This window comes from Haliaeetus leucocephalus, unplaced genomic scaffold (assembly GCF_000737465.1).
Source record: "Haliaeetus leucocephalus isolate CR32 unplaced genomic scaffold, Haliaeetus_leucocephalus-4.0 Scaffold76, whole genome shotgun sequence".
Lineage (NCBI taxonomy): Eukaryota > Metazoa > Chordata > Aves > Accipitriformes > Accipitridae > Haliaeetus > Haliaeetus leucocephalus.
Genome location: NW_010972512.1, coordinates 1,042,793 through 1,060,183, shown reverse-complemented (window position 1 = coordinate 1,060,183; position 17,391 = coordinate 1,042,793). Strand labels below are relative to the sequence as shown.

General features: G+C 38.6%; 1 protein-coding gene across 2 annotated transcripts; it reads left to right on the top strand.

The window, feature by feature from the left end:
* Window positions 1–7,096: 7,096 nt before the first annotated feature.
* Window positions 7,097–17,259, top strand: RGS18 (regulator of G-protein signaling 18). Of its 2 annotated transcripts, none has more exons than XM_010580853.1 (5): window positions 7,097–7,428; window positions 8,110–8,211; window positions 11,758–11,819; window positions 12,865–13,031; window positions 15,480–17,259. In XM_010580853.1, exons 1-5 carry the CDS (start codon window positions 7,310–7,312, stop codon window positions 15,732–15,734), a joined length of 705 nt encoding a protein of 234 aa, XP_010579155.1. In that variant the 5' UTR covers window positions 7,097–7,309; the 3' UTR covers window positions 15,735–17,259. The 2 variants fall into 2 exon arrangements, with proteins under 2 accessions (XP_010579155.1, XP_010579146.1); XM_010580844.1 differs by having other exon boundaries at window positions 11,755–11,819.
* The last annotated feature ends 132 nt before the right edge of the window (window positions 17,260–17,391 follow it).

The window sequence follows — 17,391 nt, the reverse complement described above, 5'->3', positions numbered from 1 at the left end:
AAGGCCGCCCCCGGCTGGGGCGGGCCCTGCCCCAGCAGCGACCGCCGGGCCCGGAGCGGCCTCTCTGGGCGGTTCCGCACTCCCGGGGCGGGCCCTGCCCGGAGGGGTGCCGGGAGATGTAGTCCCGGCGCCCCTCAGGTAGGGCAGAGCCGTCCGGGCCGCCATGTCGTGTCCGCGGCACGCCGGGAGATGGAGCCTCGCTGGCGGCCCTTCCCCGCCCGGCGGAGCTTTCGCCGCCGTTCCTGTCAGCAAACACGACCCCATGGCGTGCTGCCGAACGACGCCCGGCGGCCGACTGCTGTGGCGGAGGCTAAGGCTCTGCCCCTCGCCATCGCCTCGCCTCAGCCTGTGCCCCGCGCTGCAAGCAGGCCTGGCCGGCACAGGCGCTGTGTTCCCTGGAAAAAAAAAAACCAACAACGAACTCCTTTCACCGGAGAACCTCCTAGGCAAAATATTTGCAAAAGATCAGGCTATTTTACTGATTCTTTTTTAGTCCTTAAAAATGTTTCGCTGTGTATGTTGCTGCTTTGAACCGAACCGAACCAAACCAGCCCCCCCCTCAGCTGGACCACGTCAGACAAACCCCGGCATTAGGTAGGAAGGAAGGAAGGAAAGGAAGGCGCCAGCAGCAGAGGGATGTGCACAGCTCTGGGGCACGGCTCTTTTGGAATTGACTGGAAAACGCCTGGGATGTTGATTTCCAAGCAGGGCACTGTTCATGTCCCCTTTTTTGAAAGAAAGGAGAAAGGACATGTCAGAATTTTTCCAATAGAGGGATCACCAGGACAGGCGTGGCCATTGCACTCTTAACCCATCACCTGAGCTGCCTTATTTTGGTGCTGGAAGGCCTGGAAGCCCGTGTGGCTGTTCTCACTCTCCATCCTTTGGGGAAGATATATCAACAGTGTCGGGACTAGGACATAATTTGGTCATCAGAAAGCAAAGATTTTAAACTTGGAGGCCATTCTGGGGAAGAAAAAAAAAAGTCTTACTTAACCTCAGTGACAGACTCTAAAGTTAGACTTTGAAAGGCACTTGTGGATTGAGCAAAGCAGTCTGCAGACCTTCCCTAGGAATTACAAAAAATGACTTGTGGTCACTGTGAATTGGAATGGAAATTATTTCATACATGCCACAAGGACACATTTCAGACCAGCAGTTTCTATCCTCGGGCAATCTAGGCTGATTGGCAACAGATGAAATGCAGCATTTGTACTAGATGTGGTGACCACAGCGATATCAAAATTATTACAGGTTTTATGTTTATCAAATTGACAGTATAACCTGATAAATGATCACCTGTTTATACTGGAGCAGAGAGACTAGAATAGCTTGCTTCCTGGTGTGCATACTGAAAGTGCAAATACCACATTTCCTCTGTTTTGAGGAAGTATTTTTGGCAAGCTTTGCAAAACTTATTTTTGTGATTCCAGTTATTCTAGATGTGACAGAGAAACTTGGATGAGAAAGACAAGAGCAGCAGATTGGACCTGATGAGAATCTGATTTAGATGCTGGTGTGAAAACCAGAGGTTGCCAAGGTCAACATTTGCAAAAGCTAAGGACTGTGTCAAATCAAAACCGTAATAATAAAGCATGTCATGACTTGGGCTAAAAGCCAGAAAAATTTGAGAAATGGATAGTGCCCAAGTGGCGAGGTTTTTTGTCACTAACATGACAGCAAGGGTGACAGTGAGGAATCCATAAAATCCATACTGCTGCCTAGCATTCAGAGTGAGTTCAATTCTTTCTTATGTTGCTGCTCACATCTGCTGCATCCCAAAATGTCTCAGATCTTAGCCAGATCACGTAGTCTCCAATCCAACACAGCAAATTTCATGGGATAAGATTTCTTGCATGACTGAAATGAAACATACGCATAAGTACTTTACTAGAGCAGAGCTTTACCTCTGCTATGCCTGAAGCTTTTCTGAAGGCTAAGATTCACAGCCCTCAGCATATTACTGTGTTAGGCAAACCAGCAAGCTTTTCTTGAGGGTTCTTGCAAATCTGAAGAAGAAACTGGATGGCAGTTTGGGGACAAAGCCAGTGTTACCCTGATGCTTGATAACTGATGACTTTTATTGGAAATTCTAGTATTAGTTAAGAAGAGGAGAGACTATGACTGGCCAGTGAATGCTGACAATGAGCGTCCCTGCCTTGAAGCCAGCCTCCTCATAAGAGAAGATTTATAACAGATTGGGAGGAGGAAAAGGAAACTACTACTGCAAAACTTTCATTGTCTAGGAAATAAAACTGCCCCAGCTTGTCGTTTAGAATACAACTTTTCTCAATCCTCAAAAAATAGTTGAACCTTCCTGGAAAATTTCTCTGTCATTCTGAAGATGTCATACTCATTCAAATTTGACCTGGAATTATTATTAAGTTATATCTAATTTTAGTAGTGAACTTCTTTGGGTAATTACTGAAGAGAAAAATCAAAGTGACTGAGAGCTTCAAAATCTTAAGACACTGTCTTCTTTTGACAGACTTAGAAGATAATATATTTATATACATATATATATTTAGTGAGGATTGAGAGACTAATTTTTTACTTGTTTGGTACCAAGTTTTTTACTGCTGTGATGAGCAATCCACCATACTACTTTGTAAAAGCTAGGACTATTTACGTCAGCTAAATCAGGACATCAGAACAATGCACTATCAGGAAGAAGTAACAATGAATAAAATATAATAACATATAAGCTGAAGAAAGTATTATTGCAGAAATTTTAGCTGTGATTTAAATAGGCCGTATTAGGTCTATCTGTATCAGTGCCTCAGTATTGTACTGAGGGAGCACATTCTGCAACACTGCAGCCATCAAGGGTGGCTTTACAGTAGAACCTGAGCTCTTAGGTCCTGCCTAGTTTCATCCTAAATACCTAGGTGTGACCTTCCAAACCTGTTTTGAGTGCTCTCCCAGCTCTGGGGTAGCCCTATTCACTGCAGAGCTGCCTTTTTAATATGAAATGCTCCTTATGGCTTCCCTAGTTCTGCATTATGGAGGATTGACAATGCCTGACGTAGTAGTTCAACCTGTGCTGCAGCATCCCTGAGATATTCTGGAATCTGGAAAAGCCGAGTGAGGACATGACTGACATGCAACATGAGGGCTCTGCTGAAACCACACAGTAGCTCAGTGACAGCAGACTCAGTTCTCATGTAAAACAGATTTTATTCCCTTGTCTGCTGCAGGGAGTTTGATCTCATGGCTAATATTCAGTGGACCAGGAATCACAGCCCTCTTGCCTGATCGTCTCTCCATTCTGTTCTCCCACACCTTTCACAGAAGGACCAGAAAACACTCAGCCCAGTACTTGCTGTTTCTTGCACTTAGCATGGATTGCTAAAATCTTCCTCTTTGAAAAAAAGCAGGTTGTCATGTAAGGAATCCCTCTGGGTTTCTGTAAGACTAAAATAAATCCAGTAGGGTATTTTGGGCAGGATTTAGAGTACATTCCTGCCTTCAGCATTTCCTGTGAATACCACACTAAAAAAACACATTTAAAAATGTGTGTGAGTGTCCTAGGTGAGCACTTCCGGAAGCTGGTCATTAAAACGCAGTTGTCTAATGAGTACTGATGTCATTGCTGTACACTTGTGGAGAGCTAGTTGTAAACACTGAGTGGTTCAACTGAGAAACCAGCTTCCTGTAGATTAATTGTGACAGTGATGTATGTAATATGTAAATAGAACTAATCAGAGATGCTGGCCATATAACCATGGGGCAGGCAGGAAATGAATACAGCTGAGAACTTTGCAGACTCACTTTCTTATTTTGACCTTTCAAAAGAAAAATAAATAAATTTAGTTTAGCACAGATGTAAACATTTTCCACAGCAGAAGTTCTGTTGAAGCTACAAAGATTCCCAAGCCTGCACCAAGCCTGAGTTGTCATCACGGATGCCTTACAAAATTCTTTTGAGATCCCTGGCTGACAGGACCTACAGACCCCGAGTGCAAAGTGTTAACGTTCCTGTTGTCAGTGATCCCTATCTGAACCAATGCAATTTTGTTTCCTTCCTTTTAAACAGCAGCCACAAAAGAGGGTTTTATAATGGGAACTATGTGTAGACGTTATAATGCTTCTCTTCCACTAACTCTGAAGTATCCCCCATGCCAGGTTCCTGCAGAAGGATAAAACTTTTAAGTGCACCACTAAAGAAATTCACTGAATTAGCAGACTGCAAGCTCCTCTACTTGAGATTTACAATAAAACTATTTTCCTTTTGATATTACTTCATGAAGCAAAAATGGGTTTTTTTTGTCTGAAGATAAACAAAACAACCATATGTTGGATCATATCATTATTAAATTGTAGGTCCAATTATGGTTTCCAATAAGGAATAAACAACATAAATATTGAGGAGTGATAAATTAAGAAGTTACTGAAGAGCAGAATTATTTACTGAAGCCAAATTCATTCAAAACATTATTTTAATTTTCAACTCCTGAATCCCTTTACAGGAAAAAGAAAGAGAAATACGGAAATACATCTTTTCAGCCCATGCTCTTCAGTGAAGTTTCTTTCCATGTTTATTTTTCACAGGACAGTAAAGAGACTGTGTTGCTTTTTTTTTCTTCCCACAAAGATGAATATCGCTTCCTTTCAGCAGAAACTAACCCAAACAACTCACAAAAGCCATACTGGCAGAGTTGGATTTGAATAAGCAACAATGGTGGAGCTCAGTTGTGGAGGAGCCTGGGCAGTGCTAGAACATGAGCATAGACATAAAGGAGGCAAAGTTTACACTTACCTGGCAAGTAACAAAATAGGTTGAAGAGAGGTGCGGCGGGATTACTAACAAAGGAGAACTCCTCATTGTGCTCTAGTTCTTTGTGCTGAGCTGAACCACTCAATCAGGGCTTCACTTCTATTCAGCTGAATTGGAAGTCTGAGTCTTTCAGTGCTTACCTTTAAAAAAGAAATACGACATATTCGGTGTATAATACAATATCCTTATTGCTAATAGTATCAATCAATATTTCTTTCACAGAGGGCAGCTATTGGGTCTACACAAGTCAAGCATGACTTGATCATCAGCTGTGACATCACGTCAAGGAACTTCTTGCACTTTATGATGTATTCATTTTTGCTTTTTTGTCACATAAAGATTGTTTTGCAAATACATATTCTATTCATCTAACTATGAAAGCTCTTGAAAAATGTATTTATTCTTTTCTACAAGTAATAAATCATTAAGAAAATATTGCTCTCACTTTGCAGAGATTATCTTGATTTGAGGGCTTAAAAATCACTAGTCTCCTTCTCAAAAGATTTCTGAATACATTTCAGTGGTTAGGGAAACGGTTGCGAATCAGGACATTTGGTTCTCATCCCAAATTTCTTTAGAGCTTTCTAGGTCTCTAGTGATGTCATCAACGTAATATTCTGGGTCTGCTTTTTCTGGCTTAAAATAACATAGTCATTTTCTATATCATCATCTTGCAGTATACAAAATGGCCCAGAAGCATTTACAGGGTCATTAATACCGTTGCTATAACTACTGTAGCCTGCAGTGCAAAACAGAAATACTTATTAGCACCAGCACCGTCGTTGACAAAACACAGACTGGCTTTGATGCAATTTGGCTACTTCAGGGCCTGGATTTAATATTAGCTTTCTATTAATGGAAAAAAAAAGTAGGGGCGGAAAAAAAGAAGAGATTGTTTGTAATTATTCCCTTCCTCCCCCGCTTCACCCCCCAAAAAAGAAAAAAAAAAATTTCCAAATGATTTCTCAGGAGATGCACAGCACATTGCTGCATTTGGGACTGATAATATTGTCAGAGTATAGTACAGTAATATTTCAAGCATCTAAGACATAACACCCATTGCTTTAGAGTCATTTAAGATTGGGCGAGCCATTCAGATGTACGCTGGGGAGAGCCCATTGTTGGTGGGTGCTGAAAGAGGTGACATAACGGGTCATTTCCATCTATAAGTTACATGGTATAGTAGCAAGGCAACCATAATTCACTTCTGAGTGGCGTTTCATGCTGCAAATCTTTCTTAAAGCAGCTTATATGAACTATTGAGGCTACAATTAACAACATTTTTCAGGAACTGAAATCACCAGGTAATAAAATGATGGCAGATGAACACAGACAGTATTATATACACATAATGGGTGAAAAATTGTGGGAAGGTGATGAGGTCATGTCTTCTCCCCAGGGCTCAGTGTCTTACCTGTACAATCAAAATGAGACATTGGCATTAAAAAAGGAGAGCTATTTAATTCCTAATCAATTAACTATTGCATAATTTTAATCTTTTCCAGCCTCTCATTCAGCTAACATTGAATGGATTTTGTTGGTAGATGTATTTTTCCTGTGACATCTCCAACGCAAATTATACTTAAGAACAAGAAACTTAATTGATATCAAGCTTGTATATGAAGAGGTAATTTGTGATGATCAACCTAAAAACTTAATACATTTTTACATTATGTAAATTGAAATGAGAAATTTTTGGTTATTTACTGTAAAAAAAAAAAATCACAAATTTTTGTGCTGAACTAAAGACATTTTATCCTGGCTGGGAGATCGTAAATGAAAATAAAGCCACAGATATAAAAGATAAAGGAGGAGTTTTAAGTGGACAAACTTGACATTAGAAGTAGGTGCTCATCATTTCTGAAAAATGGTGCAAAATTTAAAATCTCCGCTTACAAAATATCTGATCAACACAGCTTCATCTGGCACTTGCAGGAGACTGTGAGAAACCCCGAGTTTCAAGTTAGCATACTGTAGGTAGAACTGATTTTGTTGTGTCCAGCGTATGACACTTGAGGCTGTAGAGGGCAGTTTAAGGTCAGTTAGAAGTTCTTCTAAGAGCTTAAGACAATGTTATATGTTATTTTATGCAAAATTCTTCTCATTAAAGTTCATTTTAGAGAAACTATGTACACTTCTCACAGGTGTTTGGGGGAAAATGATGGCGTCATCCTAAGCCTAGTAAAATACCAAGTTCCACAAGCAGAAACCCAGGAGTTGCTCTCCGTTGATAGCCGTGTTTGTCTGGATTATCAACGGCCATTTTGCAAAGCTGCAATCTCACTTCCCTAAATGACGACTGTAAAACCAGAACCCCGCATAAAGTCCGGTGTACTTGCAGCTGCAGTGGCAGTGAAGGTGGAGAACCTCCTTCTTCCCAGTACCTGCTCTGGAAACTGCTCAACAGCCAGTTGGGGGCAACCCAGCCCGATACAGCATGTGAGAGCCCTCCCGAGCACGTCGGGTTCGCCAAATGCAACTGCTGTAAGGAAGTAAACATTTTCTGAAACCGTGAAGCTTTTTTAGAGGAAGATGGAGAACCCACTTCTTTTATTCCCCCAACTAAACATTTCTGCTTCAAAGGATAAATCCTATTACAAAGTCATGAAATCAACAGTTAAAGAAGAGCCACATAAAGCAAGCAAGCCTGGGTAAGTTTTAAGGTCATGCTGACACTCTGAGTGTTCTGTTTACGTAGAGGATTCTTCTAACATAGCTTGTGGGTAAGAACGTAGGGCACAGATCATATTATTTTTGACTTATATATATATATGAAAACTCATGAACTGCAATCCCAGGAATTGTATACGTAAGATATTAATTCATCGTGGAAATATTTTTTAAGAAGAAGAAACAAATGAAACAATAAACTAAGAAAAGAGGAAAGGGAGGTTTCAAGAAGTTCTGAGAAATGCTTCTTTAAAGCCTGAATATGATCCGGAAAAGTTTCTTTTTAGAAATTTCAAATGACAGAAAGCAATACTTCCTTTTTCTTTGCAAAACGTTAAAAGTAGAAGATGCTGAGCCAACCATTTATGTTCTCTAATGTGAAATCTCACCCTTCTATCTTTAAAATAAATGAAAAAGATACTGAAAATGAAAAGATTTCCATTTCTCTTTGTCAGTGCTTCATATGTAAATTTGTGCTAAGCTATAAAGAAAAAAAATCATTAATGTGAATAATATATGTAGAAGTAACATCAACATTACTATAAGTGAACATAGGGAGATCTATGATGCAGAAGCAGATATATTAGTCAAAGGAAATATTTGAGGGTAAACCCCCAACTTTCAACCAGGTTGCTTGAAAAGCTACCCTAAATCTGTTGTAGAGCTAAGCAGAAGAGAAACAGGCTGAGCCTTCTCCTGCAGAAATCTGAATTCCATGAAGGTGATCATCTTGGTAAACCTGGAAGCTTGACAAAAGCAGCAAGGTAAGCATTATAAAAGACTGAGCTGGTGGGGATTCCTTTCAGGAAGTGCCTGTGTGACTCAGAACGTTTCCTGCATTTATGCGTGTGCATTCAGACTTCGCAGAGGATAACGCTTTCAAGATCTATTTAATTTAATGGTTAGCAATCTAACCCAAGCATACAAACACTATAGAATTATCTGGTGTGCATCAAGGTAACTCACCGCTAGTGTTTTCACACTACTAGGTGTAGACTGGTCCCCATACAGTTGCAGATAAGTTTAAACCTTTACTCATGCCAACAGCGTTATTAGTCCATTGACTGTATTGAGCAAGCATCAAGTCAGAAATGTAGCTGACTAATTACTGCTTACAGGGAAATCACACAGCTCCTTGGAAAGCAGGTTTTCCAAAGAATTCTGTGATGTACAAATGCCAGATGCATGTCAAATACTGAATGTGTATTTCCTCAATAATTGCTGTAATTGTTTAAACGCTCTTGTCTCCAAAATTCAGATACTGTTGTTTAAACACTGTTGTAATACTGTCCCTGTTATACTATTTCTCATAAAGATGCAGGGTAAAATCTTGGTTTTGTTGACTTCAATAAGAGTTTAGTTCCTGTCTTCAGTGAGTTACCAAGATCTCACTGATATATTAAGAATTGCATTTGTAGGTCTTGGCTGAAAAGAAGGAATGCGTAAAGTACTGCAACTCCATGCGTAAAAAAATTAGCCGCCCCTTTCTTTCCATCACAGATCACTTCAGATCACTTCAGTGCTTCCTGTGGTCTTTTGTCTCATTAAGCTTACTGAACCTTCTTTAAGTAGTTACTATCTTTGGGACCAAGGTGCCTGCTCTGACCAGAACTCCTTCTACCAGCCCTTACTAATTCTGAACACATGGTAGAAATTGTATAAAGGCCCAAACTCTGTTTCTAGAACCCATGAAAAAGTGGCTGAGAAGTGGGTATCTAAACACCTGCACCTATGCATCTGGATAATTAAGCAGTGTTTGTTGCTCACATGTCCAAATATCATGCCCATCCAAATGACAGGGTGTACTCATGATCTGGAAGACTTTCCAGTCCATGGTCATGGGGGGCTTCATTACTTTCTTTTTTTCTCTCTCTTTCTTGTTTTGCTGCTGACAGAAGCCTTAATTCAATGGTTTTACAGTTCACTCAGAAATACAAGACATTGCAATGATGAACAAAGGTAAAACAGTGCTGAGAACACCCTTTTTCCGTTTCTCGGTTCCAGACATGTAAAACCATGCTAAGATTGCATCTAAAAAGAGAAGGCACAGCCTCCATGCCACCTGTATGCAGACAGTATTGGGCGGCTTACTACCCCTGGGTATTTCATACAAAGTACACAGCCATCAATGCATTCTCGTAATCTGTGAAAAGGCACTTTCAGAGGCAGATACAATAGCGATAAATAATTCTCTGAAGAATTTTCCCCTTTTAACAGACTATCACTTCTTCCCAACTGCTTTTTACCACATTACTGTCAGCCAGGTGCCTGACTAACAGGGATTCTGCTGTTCTTGTGGTATGGAGGGGAAACTGGTAGATTTTTGCTGATCTTTCTCTCTCTATATATAGAGAGAGGTGTAGATTATTTTTGGCAAAAAAGGAGAAAAAAAAAGAAAAAGAAAATTACTGTTCTTCAAATAAAGTGAGATAATAGTTTGAGATTTATTATTTAAGTGATTTACTTAGTTTTTATGATTTCCATTCTTCACACAGAGATGCTAATGTAAGTAGAAAGATAATTTAATGAAACACTGCACATGGATAGTGTGGTGATAGTGGAAATGCTTGTAACCTGTTAATTAGTTTCTTCTCATCTTTAGAAAGTGGCAAAGCTGAACAAATCTTGGTTTCTGTCTGTTATTGCAGTAGCTCATTGCTGCACCCAGGTGTTGGGGATCTGTGAGGCTACTGGGTTGATGCAGTTCCTGAAGGAAAACTAGCAATTCACACTAAGAGTTTCCAAACCCAGCAGAGAACCTCTCTGGCATTCCGTGCAGTTGTGGACTGCATATTGTGTCTGAAGTCATCAGGGTTTATCTTTCACTATAACCAAATTAATTTCCGTAGCTATAGGAACCCACTGTTCCCAGACTTACAAGTCCACACAGTTCAGAGAACTGCACTTTTTGTACTTCTCATAACTAAAAAACTCTGTAAGGAGTGAGGTCTCATGTTCCCTGACTCCAGAATCCCCCTACTTTGCGTCCTATGCTCATTTCTTGAATTTCAGTTCTCCAGCATTTGTACCTCTCAAGAACTGTTTGTCTGCCCCTAATTAAAAGTTTCATTCCTATAAAGCAATGACTTCAGCTAGGAGACATGTGACACCTATTTAAAAAAAAAAAATCCTCCTTTTATTTTTTTGCAAAACCAGGACCATTACTGGCTTAAATTTCTTCCCAAAGTGTCTGGAATTTCCTTTCATCTGAACTTCATGTGCCTACAGATTTTGCAAAGGGAACCTAAACTATGTGAATCAGGCAACAGAACAGCAAGCCTCCGTGAGGAGGGGGAAATCATATCCAAAAAGTGTTCAGTCCATAAGAAGTTGTTCTAACCAACTAATCCTGGACAAGTTGCTTACTGATACTTTTAGTGTACTGTGCTTTGCCCTCGAATGAAAATGGTTCTAAATATTAATATTCATAAAGCACCTGATAAAAATGGACTTCACTTTCAGGCTTGGAACTTAAGTCCTAGTCCTAGCATGATACAATTCATCTCTGGGCTTACTCCAGTTCTGGTCTACTAAAAATCAAAGTACTGTCCAGGTGTGTGTACAGGGTTAATCTGTACAAAACAAAAAAAAGGGTTTCTCCAAAATTGTATTTGCATGAATGAAGTAGGGTATTCTTTTATCCTTTCTGCGTTGTTCTCTAGAGCAGAATATTTGAAATCAAAGTAAAATACGTGCAACTTGACATATTTGATGAAGAATATGTGGCATTTTATAAATAGAGCACAGTGTCTCAGAATAACATGACATTTGAAAAATTTTTGCGGTAAACAAACCAGGCTATGTGTGCTATTACCCTGTAAGACTATCACCTAAACCATATTGCTACAACTTTGTCTTCAGGCTATAGAATTTCCCGTATTTCATTAAAAATAGACTGTGGTAACACAGCCTCAGACCGAGTGCATTCAAAACCACATCTCTGCAAGAGTATTTTCAAAGTTTAAATAGGTGACTGACCTGGTTCCCTTATGAATTTTACCATACAGCATGATCTCAATTCCCTTAAAGATTAGTAGCACAACACAAACACCAAAGAGAAAAATCTCTGCTGTGATGTTTTTTTAAACAGGGGGAAGAAGTACAGGAAAATGTCAGGAAAAACATCAGAAAAAAAATTAAGCCAAGTGTTTCTAAAGTCCTTAAGAGAATGGGCTCCTTTAGTGATGTCATCTAACCAAAGGCTTTGGGAAACAGTCCTGAGCAATAATGTTAACAGATAACACATGTTACAACAGCTTCATAAATACATAACATGCCAATTCTTCAAACCCACTTTGTTTCTTAAGCAGTGTGTCTCCTGAAGAAGCAGTGAAATGGGGAGAATCTTTTGACAAACTGCTTTCTGAGAAAGGTTAGTAGTTTTTTTCCTCTCTGTGCTGACTGTTAGGATGGAAAATGATGGAAAATTATAAAATCCAGTTGTGCACTTAAATAGACCTGGCAGTTACCTAAACTAGGTACGATGGGTCATTTATAGCAGTGCGTGTTTCTGCTCCGCTCACATGCTTAGGCTATAGCATGCTGACAACTACTGAAAATAGTTGAACATAACTTTTAAGTTTCGTATTTTATTGAACAAAGTAATATAACAGGCAGCAAAGAGTTCCTTCACTAAACAGTAGAATTTCATTTGAATACTGCTCAAATATTCCTGACTGCAAGACCAAACCTTAAAAATGAAAACATGTTCTATGTACTTAAGAAAAGACTTTGTCACTTCTGATACAGTTTGTTTCTAAAACAGTGATAGGATCAAAGCTGGCCATCATTTGAAAGGGCCTGTTGCTTACATGATTATCAAATACACATATGTCCCTCCTTCCATTTTGGAGGGACACACATATGATCCAGCTACAGTGCTGGACATTATGTGCTTTTCAAATCAGTTCCTTCAGCAGTTGACATCAATACAATTGCATTACTTCCACAGATTAAGCATACTTGGGAATGAAAATATCTCCAGCATAATAACAAGAGGATAAAGCAAATTATAAAGATGCTAAAAGCCATTCATTTTAAATTGTTACTGGACAACAATCTACTTATGAGCAAAGATTCAAATAGTGTTTCGGTCAACCTAGGCTGATATTCAGCCAGAATAAAGTCCGTCACTTTCACATACCTCCACATGTTTTGATTGCTTCTTTTTCTAAATTCACAATATCTTGGTAGTGAATTTTCACAGATGCTGAGAATTCTGTAATGGGAGTTACAGCACTCAGGACCACAATGAAAGAACTGTACTTATTTTAAAACCTTTATGTATTTTAAAATTATTATCTGTAACATGATGTAATTCAAAGGGAGCACAACCTATTTTGTGCTGACTGTGTGAAAAGAGTAACTATCCAATAAGGATATGTTTTTTTAATGCAATTCAACATTCCCTTCTGTAGCGGGATTGGATGCCTTTACAAAGTTTCTGAAAACTGAGTTCAGTGAGGAGAACATCGAGTTCTGGATAGCTTGCGAGGACTACAAGAAAAGCAAAACTGCACATGAACTTTTGCCAAAAGCTAAGACCATTTATGAAACATTCATACAGAAAGATGCTCCAAAAGAGGTATAGTAAAAACGTTCTTCATTGTACACAGTATTTGACACAAATGCATCTGATGAAATCTGCTTTTAGGAAGTGCACGCCCAGAAGCAGGGGCAATAGTTAATCATGTAGTCACTGACGTTAAGAAGGCTGTATCTTAAATGTCAAAGCTCTGGAAGGAAATCTGGAAGCAACTGCATAGATTATTCTCACTGTCCTCCATACTCCTTTCAATACTCTCCCCATGTTACTCTTCTAAGTGTAGAGCATGTGTTTAAATATTATATCATAGGAATCAGGGATTCGTCATGTTCTGTAAAGCCAGGATATATATATACATATACAGGGTATATTTAAGAAAAAATAGTGATGTTAAATGTTAAAGCTGCAATGAGACATACCAGCTAGCATTTGTGAAAAAGTATTATCTGCCTTTATGTAAAGCTACCTCCAGAACAACTGATTTATTCTCCCTTTCTCTTAAACCAGTAATTATCTATTAAATTATTACATAACTGAGATTGAGAAGCTTTTATTTTAAATAAGCCACAAGACTAAAAGAGACTAGAAGAAACTATTAAACATATCCTTTAAAATAATAATTATGATTGACCCCTCCCCTCTTTCCACCCCCCAGCTCTAATTGCATATTCTTTGTATGTGCTGACAGTAACATACCCAAAAATATGTTGATATGTCAATCTTCACCAACACTAAGGCCTTTTTATATTACTATAACAATGCAAAAAGTTTTCATATTTACAATTTCTTCATGTTACTGAAGCCTGTTATAAAGGATTCATAAATGAGCAAAAGCAAAATTTTTTGCCTGCTCTAGGAAGGAGATGAGCAGCTTGGGAGGTGATGAACTCTCACTGAAATCACAATCAGCCTCTTCAATAAGTCTTTTGGACTTAAAATTTCCTATAATTCTATCAAGTTTGAGCAGATCAAATATGTCACTTGCCAATGCTCCTTTTCCCCTGTATTCTTTTATCTGTCACAACAGCAAAAGTTAAACGCTAACTGCTACTTCCCTGTAGCAAGGGTGAAAAAGGTGTAGTTCTCATTTTAAGAGCAGGATTGCAAAATGGCACAATTTCCACCTGTAATACCCATAGATTATATTCAAGATTAAGTTCCGCTTTCCCTAGGAAACATTACCTTTCAAAGACATGTCCCTTTTTATTTCTTCCCCTGCCGCATGTCTTTGGGGTGGACCTTACATAAAAAGAAACCCCCTGAGCTGTTGGAGGTAGAACCTGTCATTGCCAATTGATCAATCTATGAGCAGTTATGGTAGGGCATCAAGCGCTGATGCTGTCAACGCTTATGAGATTGACGCAAGCAAAAAAATGAGCAGGAGGAAAGCTAGGGAGGGGACAGGGTGTGGAAGTCGTACTTTGACTAAGAGTAATGTAACGGTTTCTTTATCTGTCATACTTTTGATTTGGTGCACGTAGCGTGGGTGCTGTTGTTCACCTTAAGCAGTTGGCTTTGGTGAAACTTAGTTCCTCGGGTTCAGCTGAGCAGCTGAGACCAGCCAACAGCATCTCATTTCAGACCACGCAGCTCTGGAACTTGCCTCTTCTCTCTGACTAACTTCTTGTCCAGCAGAGCTCTTTTACACACAAATTTCTGAGTGTACAGTTTGATAGGATCATAAAATCTTAGGTTTGATGAGTGGACCATTTTATCATCCTTATTTGCCCTTCGGTTCTTAGATCTAAACTATTTGTTTTAACTAGCTTTATGGAAATGACAGGTGTATCTCAGTGAGGGGGAAAAAAAGCATATTATAGAAGTCACTTTTTGACTGGATCAACAATTTTTTTATATATTCTATCCTATTTTTCAAAATAGCATGCTTAAATCAGTGCCTGACACTTTAATAAAATTCTTATACTAGTTAAATCTTCCCAGGATGAATGCGACAGCACATGGAAGAAATGATCATTTTGATATACTTTTCCCATCTAAAGCTTCCAGAAACCCATTAAAATAATTTTGATATTTTTAATTATTAGAGTTTTGTCACCTTCCTACCACAAAAACTCTACACAGAAACCAGAAATTTTAAATATTCACTAACATGGTCTAATGAGACAAAGTTCTACATGAATCCTAAATGAGAATGGAGGGAGTTCTGTATTAGTCTGTTGTTGCAAAGCCTGACAGCTGCAGCTGTACAAAGATCACTATTACAAAGTTTCTTTTAGTCAAACATCAAACTTTATCTTCTATTTTACTGGTTTTCCACTGTGCCAATGACACATCTGTGAAGACTTTCTGACAGCCATTACTGAACATGAACATACTAACTAATTCTGTGGTATTAATATCTCATTGTATCAGGGATTCAAGGTCATCTTATCAGAAAAGACTTTCACCAAAGTACAGTATCATTGCTATGGATAATAACAAAAGATGGATGTACATTAAAGAAATATACCTTTCCTCATTCTCCAGGTGAATTTGGACTTTCAAACCAAAGAAGTCACAAGTCAGAATATTGAACAGCCCATCATCACCACCTTTGATGCAGCACAAAACACAGTCTACAGGTTGATGGAGCAAGACAGCTACCCACGCTTCCTAAGATCTGATCCTTATTTAAATTTGGTTAAGGGGAGAAATCCCAGTCGTCCTACTCTTAGGAGACGATCACGATCTTTTACTGTCAGTGATTTCCAGGGTGTACGACCAGACTTTACCATTTGGTAACAGGGAAACTCAACCCTCATAAATTCTAGCTACTGCAGCAACTCATATGTGTTTTAAAATCCAAATCTTTAGCAGGTGTGAATGAGTGGAAAGCAAAGTTACATGCACTTATACCAGGTCAGAGTTCTGTAGCTGGTGATTAATCTCATTTATTATAGAGATGTAGGCAACATATTGCCATGACATATCATGTAAAGTTTTCATACAGTATTTTTTTTAAACTCAAGCAAGAGCTATAATCGTATTTGGAGGAAAAAATTGAGTTTCCTGCATAAAAATGTTGTATAAAATGCCATTTGATAATATCTACCATGTATCTTGGACCTGTATTATTTAGGACAGAGTTTCATCACAGTTAGAATCTATATACCTAGCCTTTGCACATATTTATGTTTCTGCAGTATTTCCTACACTAAGCATAGAGCATTTGTGGTATTTTCTCATACTGCAAAACACATAGGAACATTATTAGGTATAACGTAAATTACATGGATTTTAACTACAGCCACTGCATAATTAAAATTTAGCTATTGCATATTTTAAGAGGAACATAAGAATACCTATTTAATTTTTTGGGGTACTGCTGTTTTCATATTATATGTCTCTCTTCTCTGTATTTAAGTTACGCTGTACAGATTAGCTTTGCCATCAAATACTTGTATTCTAATTTTCTGCAACCAAATGAACAGCAACAAAGGGCCAAGAGTGCTATTTTAACACAATATGTGTCATTAAATATCAGGTCATGTATATGTGTATATATAGATTTTAAGAAATTCTACTTTTATTTGTAAGTATTAATCATATACCAACTTTGTCACTAAACTTTGTTCTAAATTTTTTCTGCCTTTTATTTTGAGAAAGAATCTGAAAATTAACATCTCTTGGACTCCAGTAGAATAACCTTCAGTTCTACCGGTCATTAATATACTCACTATGGTTATAGAGGAGCAAGGAGAGATCTCCCCTTTTATTTCTTTATTATTGAAGTCACACATATCCTTTTCATAGTCAGTATATGCAGTTATCCTGCCCTTTTCTTTCAGAATTGATGCAGTCATACTTTGAAGCATGGGGCAATTCTTAAAATCTTAAACATTGGTTCAGTTTAGCAAGTGGCTGCAGGATTTAGCTGTAACTATGACTTGTATATTCAGTCGCTTTGCACGGAATTTAAGCTTTCTCCCTTTTCTTCCCCTTTCTGTAAGTGGTCAAAGCAAAGAGGTGCAGTTTGTAAGTATGGGACTTTATATTCTTTACTAATTCAGGGTATATATGAACTGCTTGATCTGAGGGTTTCTGTGTCTGCTTTATTAACTTTCAATAAATCTGAAATGATCTACCTAAAAAGTTGTCAGGATTCAGTTTATCACTAGCACATTGATGAGTAAAATGTGAAGACTTCGCTTCACTTATAATTCAATACTAGCTGTAATCATTACCATTTCAATCAAAAGTGTTACTGTGCACAGAGACCCAAACTCACCAGGAAACGGTGCTGAGCTGCAGTGACCTGGGCACCATCTCCAAACTCTTAGCTTTACCTGGGGAATAGAGAGGAAACACATTTGTAACTGTGAGGAGTATGGTCCTTGCTGGTTTATTCCATTATCCTTCCGTGATCCCAAAACTCCAGGCACATGCTATTTCTAACTGT

Coding starts and splice junctions, on each gene's coding strand:
- RGS18 (XM_010580844.1), top strand. CDS start 7,310: ATGGAGAACCCACTTCTTTTATTCCCCCAACTAAACATTTCTGCTTCA. Junction 7,429..8,109: donor CATAAAGCAAGCAAGCCTGG/GTAAGTTTTAAG, acceptor AATCTGTTGTAG/AGCTAAGCAGAAGAGAAACA. Junction 13,032..15,479: donor AGAAAGATGCTCCAAAAGAG/GTATAGTAAAAA, acceptor CTCATTCTCCAG/GTGAATTTGGACTTTCAAAC.